This window comes from Pituophis catenifer, unplaced genomic scaffold, assembly GCF_029215685.1.
Source record: "Pituophis catenifer annectens isolate HBS135680 unplaced genomic scaffold, rPitCat1.0.hap2 SCAF_7, whole genome shotgun sequence".
NCBI classification, from domain to species: domain Eukaryota; kingdom Metazoa; phylum Chordata; class Lepidosauria; order Squamata; family Colubridae; genus Pituophis; species Pituophis catenifer.
Window position 1 is genome coordinate 3727424 of NW_027256887.1, and position 20101 is coordinate 3747524.

Consider the following 20101-nt stretch of genomic DNA (forward strand, 5'->3'; position numbering starts at 1 on the left):
ATTTCTGTTGCTGAGTGAGACATTTGTTAAGTGACTTTTGCCCCATTTTGCGGCCCTGTTGTTAAGTAAATCGCTCAAGTTGTAAAGTGAGCAACAAAGTTGTTAAATTTATTTATTTTATTTATTTTATGCAATTTATATGCCGCCCTATCTCCGAAGACTCAGGGCAGCTCACAACAGTAAAATGCATAGTTCCTCATTAAAAGCGATATAAAATTAAAGTTCCGATTTAAAACAATTCAAAATTCATTAAATGAAACAACCTCTTCGGCCGAAAAAATGCTTTTAAAAGTTTAAAAAGAAGCCTCTGATGATCCCGCGGGTCAGCTGGGATCGTCAGAGGCTTTTAAAAGCATTGTTTTCTGCAACCTCTTAAGGTTGTAGACAAAATGCTTTTAAAAGTAAAAAAAAAAAAAAGTTGGCCACGCCCACCCAGTCACATTAACCCCCCCTCCCTCCACCAAGCCACGTCCACAGAACCAGAACCGGTAGTAACAAATTTTAGATTTCACCACTGGTCATAAGTCTTTTTTTTTTAATGACCTAATTTTGAACAGTCACTAAAGGAACTTGTGGACTGATAATCAAATCCCACAGTCAAACTGGCAGAGAGAACATATGCAGAAACTGGTTGTACATAAAATAGGCACCCATGTTTATATCTTGTAGATGCCTTATCTTTGGGACCATTCTCCAACTGGATTATATTCAATATAATCATCTTCATTTAACGACCCCATAATCCCTTGCGGGGTGAAGTCTGGGCCACTGAATGGAGCTAGCAGAGTGTTTTACTGGCCTGTTGCCAATGAGGAGTTTTGTTCAGCAAATATATTCTCCCAGAGAGAGAAATATCTGCCTCTACCTAGGATCGAACTCACAGCCTCCTGATTGTGAGGCGAGAGCTCCACCTCTAGGCCACCGCACCACTCCTGATATTCGATATAATCCATTTTACAAAATTCGTTTCAGATTTTACCGTTATCCATCTGGCATGAATACATGAATCTGTAAGTCATTTATAAACAATTAGTACAGATTAAACTTCATTAGAAACTATCCTGAGGAATTAAAATTAATTGAACCGACTCGCGAAGGAAGTGGAATCCTGGGGCTGTCTACAAATCTGGAGAAATGATCAAGGGACTTCGGATGGCTTGTTTAACTCCTGGAAACTGATAGAGAGATTGTCCTCGCCTTACAACCATTCATTTAGTGACTGTTCGAAGTTACCGCGCTGAAAAAAGTGACTTATGACTATTTTTCACACTTATGACCGCTGCAGCATCCCCATGGTCATGTGATCAAAATTGCTCGGCAACTGGCATGTATTTTTGATGGTTGCAACGTCCCAGGGTCATGTGATGTCCTTTTGCGACCTTCTGACAAGCAAAGTCAGTGGGGGAAGCCAGATTCACTTAACAACCAGATTACTAATTTATTAACCACAGACATCTTCTTTTTAACAACCCTATAATCCCTTGCAGCTGGAGTTGGAGCAACTGAATGGAGTTGAGTGTTTACTGGCCGGATGCCATTCCTGTCGCCAGTGCGGAGTTTTGTTCAGCAGATAAATTCTCACCGTGCCCAGAGAGAGAAATATCTGCCTCTACCTAGGATCGAACTCACAGCCTCCTGATTGTGAGGCGAGAGCTCCACCTCTAGGCCACCCCACCCCTCAACTTATCAACCACAGTGATTCACTAAAAAGCCGTGGCAAGAAAAGTCATAAAATTAAAGTCACTTAACAAATGTCTCACTTAACAACAGAAGCATTGGGCTCAATCGTGGTCACTAAGTCGAGGACTACCTGTATTAGGAATATTCATTACAAATACAGAGAGGTTGATATTTCTTTTACATACAAAATACGAACGGTGCATTATAGATTTCGCAGGTTAGAGGTGGGTTTCCACATAATTTTACCACCGGTTTGCCACGCACTTAAAATGTGAGCGCACACCAGAGGTGGGTTTCAGCAGGTTCTGACCAGTTCCGGTAGCGGAAATTTTGAGTAGTTCGGAGAACCGGTAGTAAAAATTCTGACTGGCCCCGCCCCCATCCATTCTCTGCCTCCCGAGTCCCAGCTGATCGGGAGGAAATGGGGATTTTGCAATAACCTTCCCCTGGAGAGGGGTGGGAATGTGGTTAAATATTTTATTTATTTATTTGTTTAAATTTCTATACCGGACGGCATAGTGCCGGGACGGGTGGATAGGCCCACCCACAGCTCGCCGCTACCAGTTTGTCTTAACCTTTCCGAAACGGCTAAATACCGCCACTGTTGCAGGTAAAATGAAGGGAGAGCGTCTTTTTTCTCCAGCTGTGACAACCTAGCTCATAACAGCTTTGAACTGGAACTGAATATTTGTTTTCATCCCAAGTAAGAGAATAATTCAGTTAAATGAAAAGTAATTGCTTAGCTGGCATTTAAGTGGGAATAGAAGACCTGCATTGATTATCCTTCTGGGAAATTTACCTACTGACGTCTTCTTGTCGTGAAAGGCTGGCATGCCAATTTGGATGCTGTTTGTATTCCGAGAACGAAAACATCCTGAAAATTACATGAGAACTTCAAACATTAAGAAAAAGCCACAGAGAACAGCGCACGCTCTGCTAGGAGAGAGAAGTTCCCGCACCTAGTATACCACATCCAGTTTTGGTCAGCACACTATTAAAAAAAAGACGTTGAGACTCCAGAAAGAGGGAAGAGGAGAGCAACAAAGATGATTACGGGATGATTGGAGGCTAAAACATACGATCAGAGCTGGGTTTCGCCTAATTTTACCGCCGGTTCGCCGCGCACCGAAAATGCGAGCGTGCGGCCTTCTGTGCATGTGCTTTGCTTGTGCCCGCAGCTTGCACACATGCGCATGGCTTAGAAAATGTGCTAAATAGGACGGCATACCGCCGAGGCAGGCAGGGAGCGAGGGCCCACCCACAGGTCGCCACTACCGATTCGCCCGAACCGATCTGAACCAGCTGAATACCACCTCTGCATACGATGAACGGTTGCAGGAACTGGGCCTGGCTAGTCTAGTGAAGAGAAGGACCAGGGGAGACAGGATAGCAGTCTTCCAATATTTGAGGGGCTGTCACAGAGAGGAAGGGGTCAAGCTCTTTTCCAAGGCACCCGAAGGCCAGACAAGAAATAATGGATGGAATCTGATCAAGGAGAGATTCGACCTAGTCATTCACCTATAACTTTCAACGTTTCTAAACTTCAGGTTGCAAATTGTCTTTTTGTTTCAATTTTGAGATTCACACAAGTCCTCTCAGTTCATCTTCTGTTATCCATTAAGGGAACATTCCTTAAATTTATTAGGATTTTGTCTCACAAAGGGTTGAAATAGAGACCCTCCTTCCTGGCTTCAATCTAATTAATTTGAAAGGAACCCCCCCCCCCAATCTGTATCAGATTCTACTGTTTTAAAATAATTATTCCACAAAAGGTTTAAATACTTCCTTTCTCTGTAACTTTGACGGGGTAATATCTTTTCTTATTTTTAAAAAAACACAACATTTAATTTCTATTTTAATTATCCCCTCCAGCTCATGAGTTCTTTGTACAATTTTGTCTTCTGCACAAGCTTTTGTAAATCTTATTATGACATATTTTGGCTCTTAGTACGGGAAAAAAACCCTCCTTGACACATTTACCGTATTTTTATGGTAATTTTATGGACTATAAGACGCACCTGACTATAAGACACACCTAAATTTAGAAGAGGAAAACAACAACAAAAAGTTTTTGTCCTCCTCGCAACCTATTTTTGGCCCTTTTTTTTGAGCCTTTTTTTAACCCCTTTCCAGCCCTTTTTTGGGGGGGGTTGTTTTTGGGGTTTCAGAAAAAACGGACCAAAAAAAGCCTCAAAAATGGGCCAAAAAAAGCCTTGAAAATGGGCAAAAAAATCCTCAAAAACAGGCCAAAAAAAGCCTGAAAACAGGCTGAAAAAAGGCCTGAAAAAGGCCAAAAAAATGCCCGAAAACGGGGCATGCGGAGGCCAAAAAATGGCTGGCAGGTGGGTGGGACTTCAGCAATATCTGGTCTATAAGATGCACAGACATTTTTCACCCCCTTTTGGGAGACAAAAAAGTGCATCTTATAGTCCAAAAAATGCGGTATATTCCAGGGGTGAAATTCAAAAATTTTTCCCTACTAGTTCTGTGGGCGTGGCTTGGTGGGCATGGCAGGGGAAGGATACTGCAAAATCTCCATTCCCTCCCCACTCCTGGGGGAAGGATATTGCAAAGTCTCCATTCCCACCCCACTCTGAGGCCAGCCAGAGGTGGTATTTGCCAGTTCTTTGAACTACTCAAAATCTTCGCTATCGGTTCTCCGAACTGCTCAAAATTTCTGCTACCGGTTTTCTAAACTACTCAAAATTTCCGCTACCAGTTCTCCAGAACCTGTTAGAACCTGCTGGATTTCACCCCTGGTATATTCATTGCAACAAGCTACTTGAATTTGGGTGATCTCCTCTGGATTCCTTTGATCAGTAGGAAAAATCAACAATAGAACACAAGTACTGCCTCTTTTATGCAACCTCTCAACACCCACACAAAAAAGTGGTGCTTATAACGCCAACACCGCTTTTGTCGTTTGTGTTTGCTGTCTACCACGTCCCATCTTGGCAAGGAACATTTTCAGTTCACCCTTTTTAATTTTCAGTCGCTGTAGAAAAAAATATATATAGTGAGACTGAGATAGGGAAGAATTTAATTATGTCTCCTGGAAAGGGTCTCTGTTCATTTGATTAAAAACATTTTTATGTTTTGCAACAGTCTTTCCGATTATCCTTCCCCCCCCCCGCCCCGCCAGATTATTCTCTTTTTAATTGCTGTTTTATTCTACATCTCTCAACGTCACGACAACAGCTCTTGTCAAATCACTTCTCTTCAAATTGGTTTTGCAAAACGGGGAAGAGTTTTCGCACCTTATTTTGCACCTTCCCGTCGACTGGTAAATACGACACTTGTGGGAGAAAGATATTCATTATTTCTCTCTCTCTCTCAAATGGCTTCCTGAATTATGGTCTTCAGCATGGGGGGGAAGTCTATTCCAAAACATACTGACACCACATTTTGAAAACAAATGATAAGAAGGATTGAATAGTGCAGTGATGGCTAACCTTTTTGGTGCCAAGTGCCCAAAATGTGTGAAACCCCAAAATGCAATGCGACCAGCCCCCGTGCATGCGCCCTGCCTCCTTGCACATACACCTTGGCCTCCCTTGCCCATTTTTGGCTTCCAGGTTGGTGCAGGAGACCTTCCAAGCCCAAAACGGGGCAGAGGAGGGCATTGTGTGGCACCCCCACCCCCCATTTTGGCTTCCAGGTTGATGCAGGAGGCCTGTTCTGTCCCCGTCCCACACACACACACCCACAGACAGCCCAGATTTAATAAGCCACATGACAAAACTCTTTGAAGATAAAGCTGGCAGCAACCCAGGAGCTAGCTGCCAATTCAGACTTTACTCACACAAAACAAAGATTAGACTGCCAGCATTCCGATAAAACAGGCAGAGTTTCAACAATACAAGGATTAATCCAAATGCAGTCCGATAAAGCAGGCAAAGTCCAGTAACGCAGAGATCATGGATTATTTCCAGTTTTTGCTCATCACAAACTGAACCGGCCACCACACCCACATATATACCCTGTGGGGTGTGGTCCAGTGACTCAGCTAATCTCTGGCACGCCTTCCTCTCTGCTGTGCACGCTTCTCCCTGCACCTCTGCCGAGGGCCCAGCCAGCACTTATCTTTTTCGTCGCTGTCCACCTGTGGCTGCAGGGATGTGCTTGGCTCTGAGCCTATCGTTTGGCCTTCGGTGTCCTCCGGAGGCATTGCCAGAGAGGAGGGTCCTGGAGAGGGAGGCCTTGCCAACTCCTCTCCCTCACTCTCAGAGTCTGCATCTGTCGATAGCCCAGGCTCAGGCAACAGAGCCACAACAAGGCCTTCCAGGCCCAAAACGGGGCATAGGGGGGTGCATGCATGTGCGCGAACCCACCAAATGCAATGCAAGTGCCCCCTGTGCATGCACCCCACCCCCGCACCTGCAGGGGGGCACGCATGTGTGCACATGTTCCCCGCACACGCCCTGTCCCCCATGCTTGTGCAGCAGGGACCCGAAAACCAACTGGTGCGATGGAGCTCAGCTGGGGCGACGGCTGGGGTACCTGCAGAGAGGGCCATAGGTTCGCCATCACGGAAATAGTGGGATTCTTGGCGCTCTCTGACTTCTTTTGTAGATGTTTCATAACCAAGCTAGGTAGCATCATCAGTGCAAGAAGGGAGGAAGGGTTGAACTCAGTTTATACTCCAGTGGCTTGCCCTGTTAGTATTGGTTCTTTGGTTGGGCTGTTTACTGTTAGCTTGTTTGTCAGTTCCTTGATTGGGGGTATTGTTGACTTGATTGTTGGTCTGTTGTTAATCTTTGTGTTAATCTGTGCTCGTCTGGGTGCTCACCAACAGACCAACAATCAATAATCAAGAAGTAAACAATACCCCAATCAATTGTCAAATTGTCCTGTCCTGAAAATAAACCAGGCAGGGGCCTTTTCTTTGCAAACAAAAGAGGGTACAAACAAGTCTCAAATTCTCAAACTTTTCTTTCACAAATATGAGGAAAACGAGAGCCCCTTGTTAGCAGCAAAAGAACCAACACACAAGTAGCGATTATCAAAAATAACAACAACAACCTGCCATTTGTGGTTGAGCCTGCTCCGTTAGCATCGAAGCATTTCTTAGTCAAGATTGGGATGGACTTGACTTCATCCTGTGCTTGACTTGATTCCCTTCATCTTCTGATTACATGAAGGGTTAATACCACTTTATACAGGGGTGGGCTTCAAAAATTTTAGTAAGGGGTTCTCTGCCCGGTTGCTGGGTGGGCGTGGCCATGGTAGGCGTGGCCTAGTCAGCCTCCTGCACCATGGTTGGGAGTTGCATTTTTGCCCTCCCCAGGCTCTGGAGGCTTTTCTCGAGCCTCCGAGAGGGCGAAAACGGCCTCCCCAGGCTCCGGAGGCCTGCTGGAGGCTGGAAACCTGGAAATCCCGAACTTCCAGTATGCCTGTTTTTCACCCTCCCCGAGCCTCTGTATGCGCCCTACGCTTACCTACATCCAAAACAGGCCACATGGGGACTCCTGGGAGGGAAGGGGTGGGTGAGGCCGAAGAGGTTGTAGAAAAAATGCTTTTAAAAGTAAAAAAAAAAAAAAAAAAGTTGGCCACATCCACCCAGTCACATTACCCCGCCCCCCACTAAGCCACGCCCACAGAACCGGTAGTTACAGATTTTACATTTTACCACTGGGTGTAGGGTCTCCTGCGTGGGCAAGGGGTTGGACTAGAAGACCTCCAAGGTCCCTTCCAACTCTTGTTATTCTGTGTTCTGTGCACTCCTTTGGTCTCTGAGGCACACCTTGTTTTATTGAAGTCCTAGCAAACTCTGATCTTAGAAAACTCAGTGGCGGCTCACACACAGTCGGTGAAAATTAGCACAACAGCAAATCTGACCATTGCAGGTTGAAACAAGTCATTCCCCTCATCCTGTTATCGAAGGTGGGAATGAGAAAAAGGCCCAAAAAACTTTGAACATTATTTTTATTACGAAATGCGCTGAAACGCGGCGAGCGCTAAAATTATCTGTGATGGCTTCCTTCTTTCCTTTCTTCAGATTATGATTTATGCTTAGTTTGAGCCCAAACTGAGTGAGCTCACAAAGTCAGACCGCGGTGAAGTGAGTTTTGGCCCTGTTTTACGACCATTCTTGCCGCCGTTGCTAAGTGAAGCGCCGCCGTTGTTAAGTTAGAAACACGGTTGTTAAGTGAGTCAAGCTTCCGCGTTGATTTTGCTGGTTGGAAGGTCACAAAATGGGGATCGCGTGACCCCACCCCCACCCCCACCTGGGGCGCTGCAACCATCATAAATGTGAGCCAGTTGCTTAAGTGTCCGAATTTTGATGGACAGACGGAGAGACAGACAGACAGATAGATGATAAACACAGACAGTTAGTTAGACAGACAGACAGACAGAAGGATATAGACAGATAGATAAATAGATGATGGATAGATGATAGATAGATAGATAGATAGATAGATAGATAGATAGATAGATAGATAGACAGATGATAGGTAGATAGGTAGATAGGTAGATAGATAGATAGATAGATAGATAGATAGATAGATAGATAGGTATTTGTTAAGAGAGAGAGAGATTCATTTAGCACAAATATATGAAAATGCACTATAACGAAACCTCCTAAGAATTTCTAAGAATTTCAGATCAGTCGAAAGAAAGAAGGAAAATAAAACAATGGATGAATCTTTTCCCCTTTCCCATGAGGATCCTTTATTTTTTTTTCTCTGCCTTTGAAAAAGAAATTATTCAGCCTCTTTGGATTTGAAAGACATAGCTAACAAAACGGAAATAACTCCTAATAACAAAACTGGAGCAATACTGCATAAACATGACAGGTTAAGTGGAAAACATTTTAGCGGTGACATTCATATCAAAATGCCAGCCTCTCTTTTTAAAAAAAAATAAATAAAATAAAAATAAAATATTGCTGAAAACAAAAATGAAACAATTATTCTTGTCTGGTAGTTCCATGTACCTACAGAATTTACACATATATGAGCTGATAAACGAGTGAACATGCTAATTTATTTCAGTCATGAAATATCAACAACCAGTTATAAGAGAATAACAGAGTTGGAAGGGACCTTGGAGGTCTTCTAGTCTAACCCTGCTCAAGCAGGAGACCCTATACCCGTGATGACGAACCTATAGCTTCCAGAAGTTGGCAAATGGGCCATTTTTGGCCTCCGGAGGGCCTCCAGGGGGGTGGGAAAGGCCGTTTTCGCCCTCCCCAGGCTCCTAGAAAGGCTCTGGAGCCTGGAGAGGGTGAAAAACGGGCCTTACAGTCCCAACGAAAGTTGGCAAAAGGGCTGTTTCTGGCCTCCGGAGGACCTCAGGGGGGTGGGGAGGCGTTTTCACCCTCCCCAGGCTCCTAGAAAGGCTCTGGAGCCTGGGGAGAGCAAAAAAACAGGCCTTCCCCCCCCCCACCCCCGGAGGCACTCCGGAGGCCAGAAACAGCCTGTTTCCTGACTTCCGGTGGGCCCAGAAGGCCCAAAAATTAGCTTGCCGTTGCACATATGCGCACCAGAGCTGAGCTCGCATGCCCACCAATATGGCTCTACATGCTACCTCTATATCTTTCTGGACAAATGGTTGTCTAACCTCTACTTAAAAGCTTCCAGTAATGGAGCACCCAGAACTTCTGGTGGCAACGTATTCCACGGGTTAATTGTTCTCGCTGTTAGGAAATTTTAGTTCCTTACAAATAAGTGACCATCCTTTCTCTAATCTCTGTGGAGCAATTCCAAATGAAGACATTAGTGTCCATGTTCTTTAAGAGAAAGAAATCCCATATCAACATCTGGAGTGACAAATCACCACAAGGAAACATCTGGAGTTTCCTTTTAAATTAACGTGTACGTTTTGTCCCAAAATCTGTCCTGTAATGAATAATCAATAGATCATTGACTTTGTTTTGCAAAAAAAATAATAATAAAAATCCTCCAGTGATGGAGCACCCACAATTTCTGAAAGCAATCTATTCCATTGGTGGATGGTGTGATCCAGTGATCCAGTAGTCTCTTGAAATGGCCTTCCGTTTGGCCATTTGTGCCGGGGATGAATTTGTGGTCTGAACTTCACTCTTCTTCCCTTGAATTCTCCTTTGTTGGGTTTGTATCCAGTGGAAGGATCCAATCTCAGTCAATCAAAGGTTTATTGTTCCAAGTTCTGGAGTCCATCCTTAGGGATCTTCTCTCTCTTGTCTATTGGGCTGCTCTACGCATTGCGTTATGCAGTTCCTGGTTGTGCGTAGCTTTTAGTTGTTAATTGGGGTGTTGATGGTGGGCTATTAAGTCGTTAATTTTAATTTGCTTGTGCTACCGTGTCTTCAGCTCCTAACTACCTGATAAGCAGGTGGCAAATCAGCACCCTATTGACTGACAAGAGGCTCATTTCTCAGGCTTCAATCATTTCTCTGGCTATTTTTGTCCCTGCTCGGCTGACAATCATAGTACCTCCTTTTACTTACAGACTGTCTTAGGATCCCGATAGCAGAGAATATTTGTAGCTTTGTGGTGTCCTTGGTGCTCTCTGAGCTTGGTTGTTTTCTTGCAAATGTTTCATTACCCAACTAGCGAACATCATCAGTGCTAGAAGAGAAGAAAGGTTTGCTGTCATTTCATATACTAATGGCTTGTCCTACCAGTGTTGGTGGAAGTGGTCTTGGTAGTGCCTTGATTGAGCTGTTGCTTACTGTTAGTAAGTCATTAGAAGAATGCTTTTAGGGATGCAGTGGCTCAGTGGCTAAGACGCTGAACTTATTGATCGAAAGGTTGGCAGTTTGGCAGTTCAAATGCGGCAGTGCAGTACTGCAGGTACTTCAGCTGACTGCTAGTTCAGCAGATCAGCGGATCAAATCTCACCGGCTCAAGGTTGACTCAGCCTTCCATCCTTCCGAGGTGGGTAAAATGAGGACCCAGATTGTTGGGGGGCAATATGCTATTTAGTATACTGTCTTTGGTGTAAGCCACCCAGAGTCCTCGGAGAGTGGGCGACATAGAAATATGACTAATAAATAAATAAATAAATCCCTAGTGCCGCGTAACGGGGTGAGCTCCCGTTACTTGTCCAAACTTCTGCCAACCTAGCAGTTCGAAAGCAGGTAAAAAACGCAAGTAGAAAAATAGAGACCACCTTTGGTGGGAAGGGAACAGCGTTCCGTGCGCCTTTGGCATTGAGTCATGCCAGCCACATGACCACGGAGACGTCTTCGGACATCGCTGGCTCTTCAGCTTTGAAACGGAGATGAGCACTGCCCCCTATAGTCGGGAACGACTAGCACATGTGTGCGAGGGGAACCGTTACCTTTTTAGAAGCACCCTTAACGTGTTTCATAAAGGTTCAACATGTTCTGTGGTGAACTTTTCTAGGGACATTCATCCTTACGTGAATTTCCTTCCCTTTGATTGATCCTCTTGCCTTTCCTTCAAAACAAGACATCCCAAACAGATCTTTAGGGCTATTTCTTCCGGATGAACTGCAGTTTCATATCTTATCAACGTCTTGCCATCGTGGAAGGAAAGATTTCAAGAGCAAGCAGAGATAGCAATAGCACTTAGACTTATATACCGCTTCACAGTGCTTTACAGCCCTCCCTAAGCAGTTTACAGGGTCAGCCTATGAGTCAACCTTGAGTCTGGTGAGGATCGAACTGCTGGTAGTGGGCAGAGTCAGCCTGCAATACTGAATTCTAACCAGTGTGCCACCAGGAAGGAGAATGAGAAAGGGAATAAGGGAGGGAGGGAGGAAGGGAGGGAGAGAAGGAGGGAAGGAAGGAAGGAAGGAAGGAAGGAAGGAAGGAAGGAAGGAAGGAAGGAAGGAAGGAAGGAAGGAAGGAAGGAAGGAAGGAAGGAAGAGCACTTATATAATGCTTCATAGTCCTTCGCAGCCCTCTCTAAGCGGTTTACAGAGTCAGCCTATTGCCCCCAAACAATCTGGGTCCTCATTTTACCCACCTCGGAAGGACGGAAGGCTGAGATGTTGGCTGAATGGCTACCAACAGGATAAGATTATGGCTGGCTACACCTAACACATGTTCTTTAAACCTGGATCAGGGGAGAACTCTTAACAATCCATGTGCTGATGATACATTGGGATAAATCTGAGGGACCGTCTCTTGCTGGTCACACCCACCTGACCCACTAGAGTGGGGAGGCATGAAATATTCTGGATCCTATCCCCTAAGGAGCTACATCTGGTGGGACCCAGAAGAAGGGCCACCTCGGTGATGGCTCCCTCCCTTTGGAATATCACCCTTCCAAAAATTAGACTGGCCCCCACTTTGATACTCTTTCGCAAGTCCCTGAAAACTTGGTTTTTGCCTGGGCAACCCGGAGTGGGATGGAAGCTATCGAATGGCTAATTTGACTGTGTGTTGTCGCCAGGGAGGGTGGGGAATTATTATTTTTTATTTTCTATTTTCTATACTGTGTTTTTATTGCTTGTAAGCCACCTAGAGTCACTGTGAATGAGGAGATGGCCATATCATTTAATGATCCCATAATCCCTTGTGGGGTGGAGTCTGGGCAATTGAGTGGAGCTAGCAGAGTATTTACTGGCCGGATGCTCTTCTTGTCACCAATGCGGAGTTTTGTTTCGGCAGATATATTCTCAGTGTGCCCAGAGAGAGAAATATCTGCCTCTACCTAGGATCGAACTCACAGCCTCCTGATTGTGAGGCGAGAGCTCCACCTCTAGGCCACCGCACTAAGGAGATGGCCATATAAATTTCCCAAATAAAATACAATAAATAAATGAAAGCTGGCAAGCAGGCAGCTCTTATGGAAAGCATTGTCAGGAACAAAGAATCGGGCCTTACGTCAAGATTTACCGCTCAAGCTCGTATACAAGGATTTAGTCAACTAAAGTTCAGTGCTCAATTGGTGCCAGATAAGTGTCAACAGAATTCAAGAAGCATTGTGTCAACTTGCAAAGCTTTCAAGTTGCCATGAGCAGGAGGGAGGGAGAACTGAAGTACATTCCATACATTCTTCCTGACCACAATCAGAAGGAGGGTGTTAGGTTTCACAGCCAGCCAAAGTGGTTAATTGGAAAATGTGATTTATGACATGGCCAGAGAGGAGGGGAGAGACAGGGTCATAGGGGAACGTAAATCTACGTAGGATCAGTCCTAACTGCATCCGAGTATTGCCGGAATGTTGCTCCTAATAAATGAATATATTTCCTTTGAAGTTTGGATCATGGCTCATGAATTAATTAGGCCATCTTTCGGAAACTTGACACATTGAACCTGGAACATTTGTGGCAATGTATTGATTCTAGGCTAACGGCTCACTTGACTCTTCCCCCTCTTCTCCTATAAACATACACCTGCCGCAGAAGCAATTTCTACCAATATCCTGAACATCCACATTTTCTGGAAGTCTCTTTCAGAGACATGAGGGGCAGGGGTAGTATTCAGTGGTGGGTTGCCCCCGGTTCAGACCGGTTCGCAAGAACCGGTAGTAAAACTGGCAGGAGGCCCTGCCCCCGCCCCGGATGTCGTCATTGGCGATCTGCGCATGCGCAGAAGCAAGGCACGAGTGCAAGCCAAGCGAGTGCACACATGCAATTCCGTTGCAAACTGGTAGTAAAGGTAAAGTAGAACCCACCCCTGGTGATATTCACTTACCTTTGCTACCGGTTCGCAAATGTGAGCGTGCGTGTGCCACCTCTGCGCGTGCGCCAGGACTTCTAAGCATGTGCAGATCATCAAAAATGGGACGTGATGACGTCTGGGCGGATGGCCGAAGCCTCCCACAGCCGCCGCTACCAGTTCACCTGAGCTGGATAGAACCGGCTAAATACCACCACTGGTGATGGGTCTCTTCCACAACCTTTCAAGAAACTTTATATTCGAAAGCAATTTATTTTCAGAGCTGATGAGCATGCAAGTATGTTTAACATGGAATCGGGGCTGCCACCAAATTTAATAACAGGAAATTATTTCTGGAAAAAGTTTGCCCTTAAATTAAATAAAGGTCACACTGCTCGGGACCTCTAAAGTCTCATGCTGAGACTCATTATCCCACAGGAAAGGACCAGAATACCATCTGTCCATTTTCAGAAAGATCCTTGCCCTACTCTACCGACAGTTTAATTAAGGCGGCCTTATGTAGAGAAGTTGCCTGTGGCGAAAGACAATAAAATCCATACAATTCGATGTTAGTTGTGACAAGTGATGTGCAAACAAGGGACGTCTGTTGAGCCAGCTCTCTAGAATATTTTGACTTAACAGTTGTGATGCCTTCAGACCAGGAAGGATGGATGGGAGCAGAGATGGGCTCCACATACTGTAGCAACTGGTTTGCCCAGCACCAGAAATATGAGCGTGCACAATCCGTGCATGCGTGTGACATCTGTTCTATCCCCGTCTCACACACGCACACAAACAGTCAGCCAGGAGTTAAATAAAACTTGCAGACAATAAATTCCTTCGATAACAGGATTGGCAGTAACCCAGTAGCTGCTTGCCAAGAACTTTACTCACAGAGAACCAAAACAAATACACAAAGAATTGTCAAGTCCAGTCCGTATTAAATCCAAGGCAGGCAGATAACGTAGTTTCAGAGATACAATGCGACTCGCTAATTGTTTAGTTTTGTCCGTCACAGAGCCTGAATGGCCACCACACCCCCTTTTATCCCCTGTGGGGTGTGGTCCAGTGACTCAGCTTAATCTCTGGCACGCCTCCTTTTCTGCTGCACGCGCTTGTCTCTCCGACACTGACGTGGATCCAGCCAAGACTTATCTCCGTCACTGTCCAACTGTGACTGCTCGGCGATACCTGGCTCCTGGCCAATCTCTTCTCCTTCGGGAGACACCTGAGGCATTGCCAGAGAGAAGGGTCCTGGAGAGGGAAGCCTGGCCAACTCCTCTCCTTCACTTTCGTAGTCGTCTCCCTCCGATAAGACGGGCTCGGGGGTCGGAGTCACAACAACGTCAAACAACACAGCAATTCGCTGGGACACACCGTACTCGCATGCATGTGATGTCAAACAACACAGCAATATAGGACGGGATTGCACCCGGGCAGGTCGCCACTACCAGTCCGAACCGGCTGAATACCACCTCTGGATGGGAGCTGTAAGACAATCCAGCTACAGAACATTGTGCTGGAAAATGCTTTCTAGCCATTAGTTAGAAAGTCCTCTGTTTGGCCAGTTTCCATAGAATGAAATCAACAGATTAGGGTATCAAACTTGTTGCTTTCTGCCTGTTGTGGTCCGCCAGCAGTCTGTGGAGCTGGAAGCAGAGTCGGACAGTGAGGAGGTTGGGGAGGAACATGGGCCACTCCTGGAGTCTGGGGAAAGCTTGGACGAGGGCTCTGCATCGGAGGCAGAGAAAGGGCCATCTGGGAGATACGTGCTGCCTCCGGAGCCTCCAGAGTTGGACCTCAGCGAGGTAGAGAAACAGGGGGAGCCTGTTCCCAGTGCGCGCATGCGCAGAGCTGCCAGAAGGCAAGAACAGTTAAAACAAAAGGGACGACTCAGGAGTAAGGCTTGGAGATGATTGGCCCCTTAGGTAGGTAGGTAGGTAGACAGAGACACAGACAGACAGACAGACAGTAGATAGATGATAGATAGATAGATAGATAGATAGATAGATAGATAGATAGATAGATAGATAGATAGATGGATGGATGGATGGATGGATGGATGGATGGATGGATGGATGGATGGACAGACCGACGATGGGTGGATGGATGGATGGATGGACAGACCAACGATGGGTGGATGGATGGATGGATGGATGGATGGATGGATAGACAGACAGACAGACAGACAGGAGATGGATGGATGGATGGATGGATGGATGGATGGATGGATGGATGGATGATAAATAGATAGATAGTTAGATAGATAGATAGATAGATAGATAGATAGATAGATAGATAGATAGATAGGCAGGCAGGCAGGCAGGCAGGCAGGCAGGCAGACAGACAGACAGACAGACAGACAGACAGGAGAGAGAGAGAGAGAGAGAGAGAGAGGAGATAAATAGATGAGAGAGAGAGAGGCAGGGAAGGAGGGAGAGGAAGAAAGAGAAAGAGATAGCAAGATAATAGATAGATGTAGATAGAGAGTAAGGTATCCGTAAAAGCCTGGGGTTTTTCCATACTCACCTTCACATATAAATTATAGGACAAACTTAGCCCAAAAGATGGTTTCCTGTTTCCTATGCACAGAACGTTTCCTGTTCACTAAATTCATGAACCTTCTGAAATGCAAACAATACTTCAAAGCAGCCTTGTAACACTGGAAAGCCGGAAGATTTGTTACACCATTCCATCCTAAAATGAAAAGAAATAAGCACATACGGCAGTAAAGGAAGACACCCCTATTTGTTATGTACAGTGTAAGTCTCCCTTCTAAGGCTGAGACTGAGCCTCGGAGATTTAAATTGGATTTTGCTTTTACAAAGGTGAGCATAAAAAAAGATTGGGTCTGTGTGCGCTTTTATCGTTTCGGTGGATAATCTACATTTAGGCAACTTACACGATTAAAAATGTTTCCGGTAAACCTTTGTATGGCTCAAACTTGATAGGCCACCCAGTTCGCCAAAAGGTGGCTTACAGGCATCAAATAAAATGCAGTACAGAACATTAAAACAATAAGTAAAGACCTGAAATTTAAAAATGCATTTAAAATAAAATTAAGGAGGATGGGGAGGGAAGGAGTGAGGCACAAGTAGGGAGGGAGTGGGATATTCTCTACTCTATCAGCCACCTTCAAAGCAGTAGTGGGTTTCAATTTTTTCGCTACCAGTTTGCTATTGGGGTCATGCACAGGATGTCCAGGTGGGTGGGCGGAGCCTCCCACCGCTGCTACTACCAGTTTGCCCAAACCGGGGTAAACCAGTAGCAATCCACCACTGCTTCAAACTTTTCTGATCTAGGCTTCCCCAGCAACACGAAGCCGAGTCCTCGTCCCGATAAACCCCTTTTATTTAATTTACAGTGAATTCCTCTCCAGCAAAGTCTTTCCTCTCCCACAGTCTTTCAAGATAGTTTACAATTACCTACCTTGATCAGGCTTGGAGAGTAGCCAGGCCGATATCTTTTAGACGCTTGCAATACTTGGCAAGAATGCAGGAATGAACTAATCGTCTCCTGCAAATTCCACTCCCCTTTCGCTCCTCTTTTATTCCCTCTAGGAGGGGCCCTTCATAATCCACCTGTGGCCTTACTCCCAAGTCGACCCTTGTTCTTTAGCTGTTCCTTTCATCTGGCAACTCTGCGCATGCGCACATTGGGAACAGGCTCCAGCTGTTCGTCTGCCTCACTGATGTCTAACTCCGAAGGCAGCTGATAACTGTCAGACGGCCCTGGCCCCCTCTCTGCCTCTGACGCAGAGCCCTCGTCCGAGCCTTCTCCCGACTCCAGGCCTGGCCCATGTTCCTCCCCAACCTCCTCACTGTCCGAATCTGCTGCCAGCTCCACTGGCCTCAGGCGGGCCACAAAACAACCTGCCACACCCACATTGGGGAAGAGCATAGAAAATAGGGTTGGAAGGGACCTCAGAGGTCTTCTAGTCCAACCCCCAACAAATGTCGCCTGTAGAAGGGTATGAAAGTGACTATAAATTAATGATTATATATATATATATATATATATATATATATATATATATATATATATATATATATATATATATATATATATGTGTGTGTGTGTGTGTGTGTGTGTGTGTATATATGTATATGTATATGTATATGTATATGTATATGTATATGTATATGTATATGTCTTTGGTTATTCGGGTTTTCTCCTGCGTAAAATTGGAAGTGTCTTGGCGACGTTTTGACGAAGTCTCATTCGTCATCTTCAGGCTGGTGTTTTCGGCTTCGTGCTTCTAGGAGCAATGTGAGATCGCAGCTGTTTCTTCCTTTTAACTGCTAGTGGGGGTGTGAACTGATTGGGTGGGAGCTTGGCTGTGTTCTGATTGGGTGGAGGTGTGTTCTGATTGTCGAAATGTCGCCAAGACACTTCCAATTTTACGCGGGAGAAAACCCGAATAACAAAGACCTACATACAAATACCCGCGAAAACCTCAGAATGAATATATATATGATAGTTTGATAAATGCTACATTGTTGAAATCTAGATGAGCTATTTAGGCCAGGCAGAATAACAGAGTTGGAAGGGGCCTTGGAGGTCTTCTACTCCAATCCCTTGCTTGAGCAGGAAGCCCTCTACCATTTCAAACTAATGGCTGTCCAATCTGTTCTGAAAAAAAAATCCAGTGTTGGAACACCCAAAACCTATGGAGGCAAATCATTCCACTGATTAATTGTTTTCATCATCAGGAAATTTCTCCTCAGTTCTAGGTTGCTCCTCTCCTTGATTAGCTTCCATCCGTTGCTTCTTGTCCTGCCTTCAGGTGCTTTGGAGAATAGGTTGACCTCCTTTTCTTTGTGGCAGCCCCTCAAATGTTGGAAGACGGCTATCATGTGTCCCCTAGTTCTTCTTTTCACTAGACTAAGGTAAAGATTCCCCTCGCACATATGTGCTAGTCGTTCCTGACTCTAGGGGGACGGTGCTCATCTCCGTTTCAAAGCCGAAGAGCCAGCGCTGTCCGAAGACGTCTCCGTGGTCATGTCGCCGGCATGACTAAACGCCAAAGGCGCACGGAACACTGTTCCCTTCCCACCAAAGGGGGGGTCCCTGTTTTTCTACTTGCATTTTTTACATGCTTTCGAACTGCTAGGTTGGCAGAAGCTGGGACAAAATAACAGGAGCTCACCCCGTTACACAGCACTAGGGATTCGAACCGCTGAACTGCCGATCTTTCAATCGACAAGCTCAGCATCTTAGCCACTGAGCCACCACGTCCCTTTTCGCTAGACTAGACATACCCAATTCCAGCAACAGTGCGTTGTATGTTTTAGCCTCCGGTCCCCTAATCACCTTTGTTGCTCTTCTCTGCACTCTTTCTAGTCTCAACATCTTTTTTACATCGTGGCGACCAAAACTGGATGCAGTATTCCAAGTGTGGCCTTACTAACGCTTTTATATAATGGTACTAACACTTTCACGTGATGTTGAGTCTACTCCGCTGTTAATGCAGTCTAGGATCGCATTAACTCTTTTGGCTGCCGCTGCACACTGCTGGCTCATATTTAAGTGATTATCCACTAGAACTTCAGTTGTATATTTGTAGATACTGTGGATAAACAGACAGGCAATCATCGAGATAGACAGATAATATATTAAGCTAGGAAAAACCCTGGCGATACTAGCTTCTGATTGTACTAATTAGAGATTTTTTAAAAAAAAAATAACAACAACCTTTCTAATTTATTTTAGATTTATCTCTGACAATTGTTTTTAAATATGAAAATGATTGAGTGTGAAATAATCTTTTTCCATATGTCCTGTTGCGGTAATGGATGATAAGATGCAATTCGTAGAAATGGGAGATAAAGATGTCGGTAACAATGATGACAAATTAATCATATTTGAGTTCTCATTACTTTTTCCTTTCCTTTCTTTTTCTTTTCTTTTCTTTCTTTTTTTTTTAGGATTCTTTTCACCATGGAAAACTCCAAAGCCTGTAAGTTTTTTATTTTATTTTTTTTCAAATTGTTAGCATGCACAGCAATGTAAGATCTGTAACTGAGAAGGAAATAATGCGTGTAGAAAACAATAACTTGGATTGCGAGATTTTTAGGGTACCCTGCTGCCAAATATAGGAATATAAAATCTGATATGCCCGTAAAAGGGGTTTAATCATAGACCTATTGACTTGAAAGCAATAATATTTCTTACTGGATTTCGTGATACTGATCTATAAAGCATATTGAAGTCATTCACTTCCCTCTGTCCATGTGGAGACAGGGTTATTTGGCAAATGTACACTTAAAAACCAATTAAAAGAAGAAATGGGGAGGGAGAGAGAGAGGATTGAAAGAGATTGACAGAGAGAGACAAAGAGACAGGTAGAAGGGGAGAGATAGATAAATGATCGATGACTGATTTAGATAGAGATAGACAGAAATAATAGAGGGATAGAGAGAGAGGTAAGTAGATAGAGTGGGTGTAGATGTGGGTGAGAAAGAGAGAGAGGGAAAGGAAGACAGAGAGACAGAGTGACAGAGACAGAGAGAGAGATAAGAGAGGTAGAGAGAGACAGAGAGACAGGGAGAGGGAGATAGATAGATGATTGATTTAGATAGAGATAGACAGAAATAATAGAGGGATAGAGAGAGAGGTAAGTAGATAGAGTGGGTGTAGGTATGGGTGAGAAAGAGAGAGAGGGAAAGGGAGACAGAGAGACAGAGCGACAGACAGAGAGAGAGAGATGAGAGAGGTAGAGAGACAGAGAGACGGGGAGAGGGAGAGAGATAGTTAGATGATTGATTTAGATAGAGATAGACAGAAATAATAGAGGGATAGAGAGAGAGGTAAGTAGATAGAGTGGGTGCAGGTGTGGGTGAGAAAGAGGGAGACGGAGACAGA

The 20101-nt window shown here is 44.8% G+C and overlaps 1 protein-coding gene across 1 annotated transcript in view; it reads left to right on the forward strand.

Moving 5' to 3' along the window:
* The window catches only part of MAGI2 (membrane associated guanylate kinase, WW and PDZ domain containing 2), a 265689-nt gene that overhangs the window by 157719 nt on the left and 87869 nt on the right, over positions 1–20101 (forward strand). Inside the window, exon 11 of the mRNA XM_070946864.1 lies at positions 19165–19196. Coding sequence (XP_070802965.1) covers positions 19165–19196 — 32 coding nt within the window. The remainder of the gene's footprint in view (positions 1–19164; positions 19197–20101) is intronic.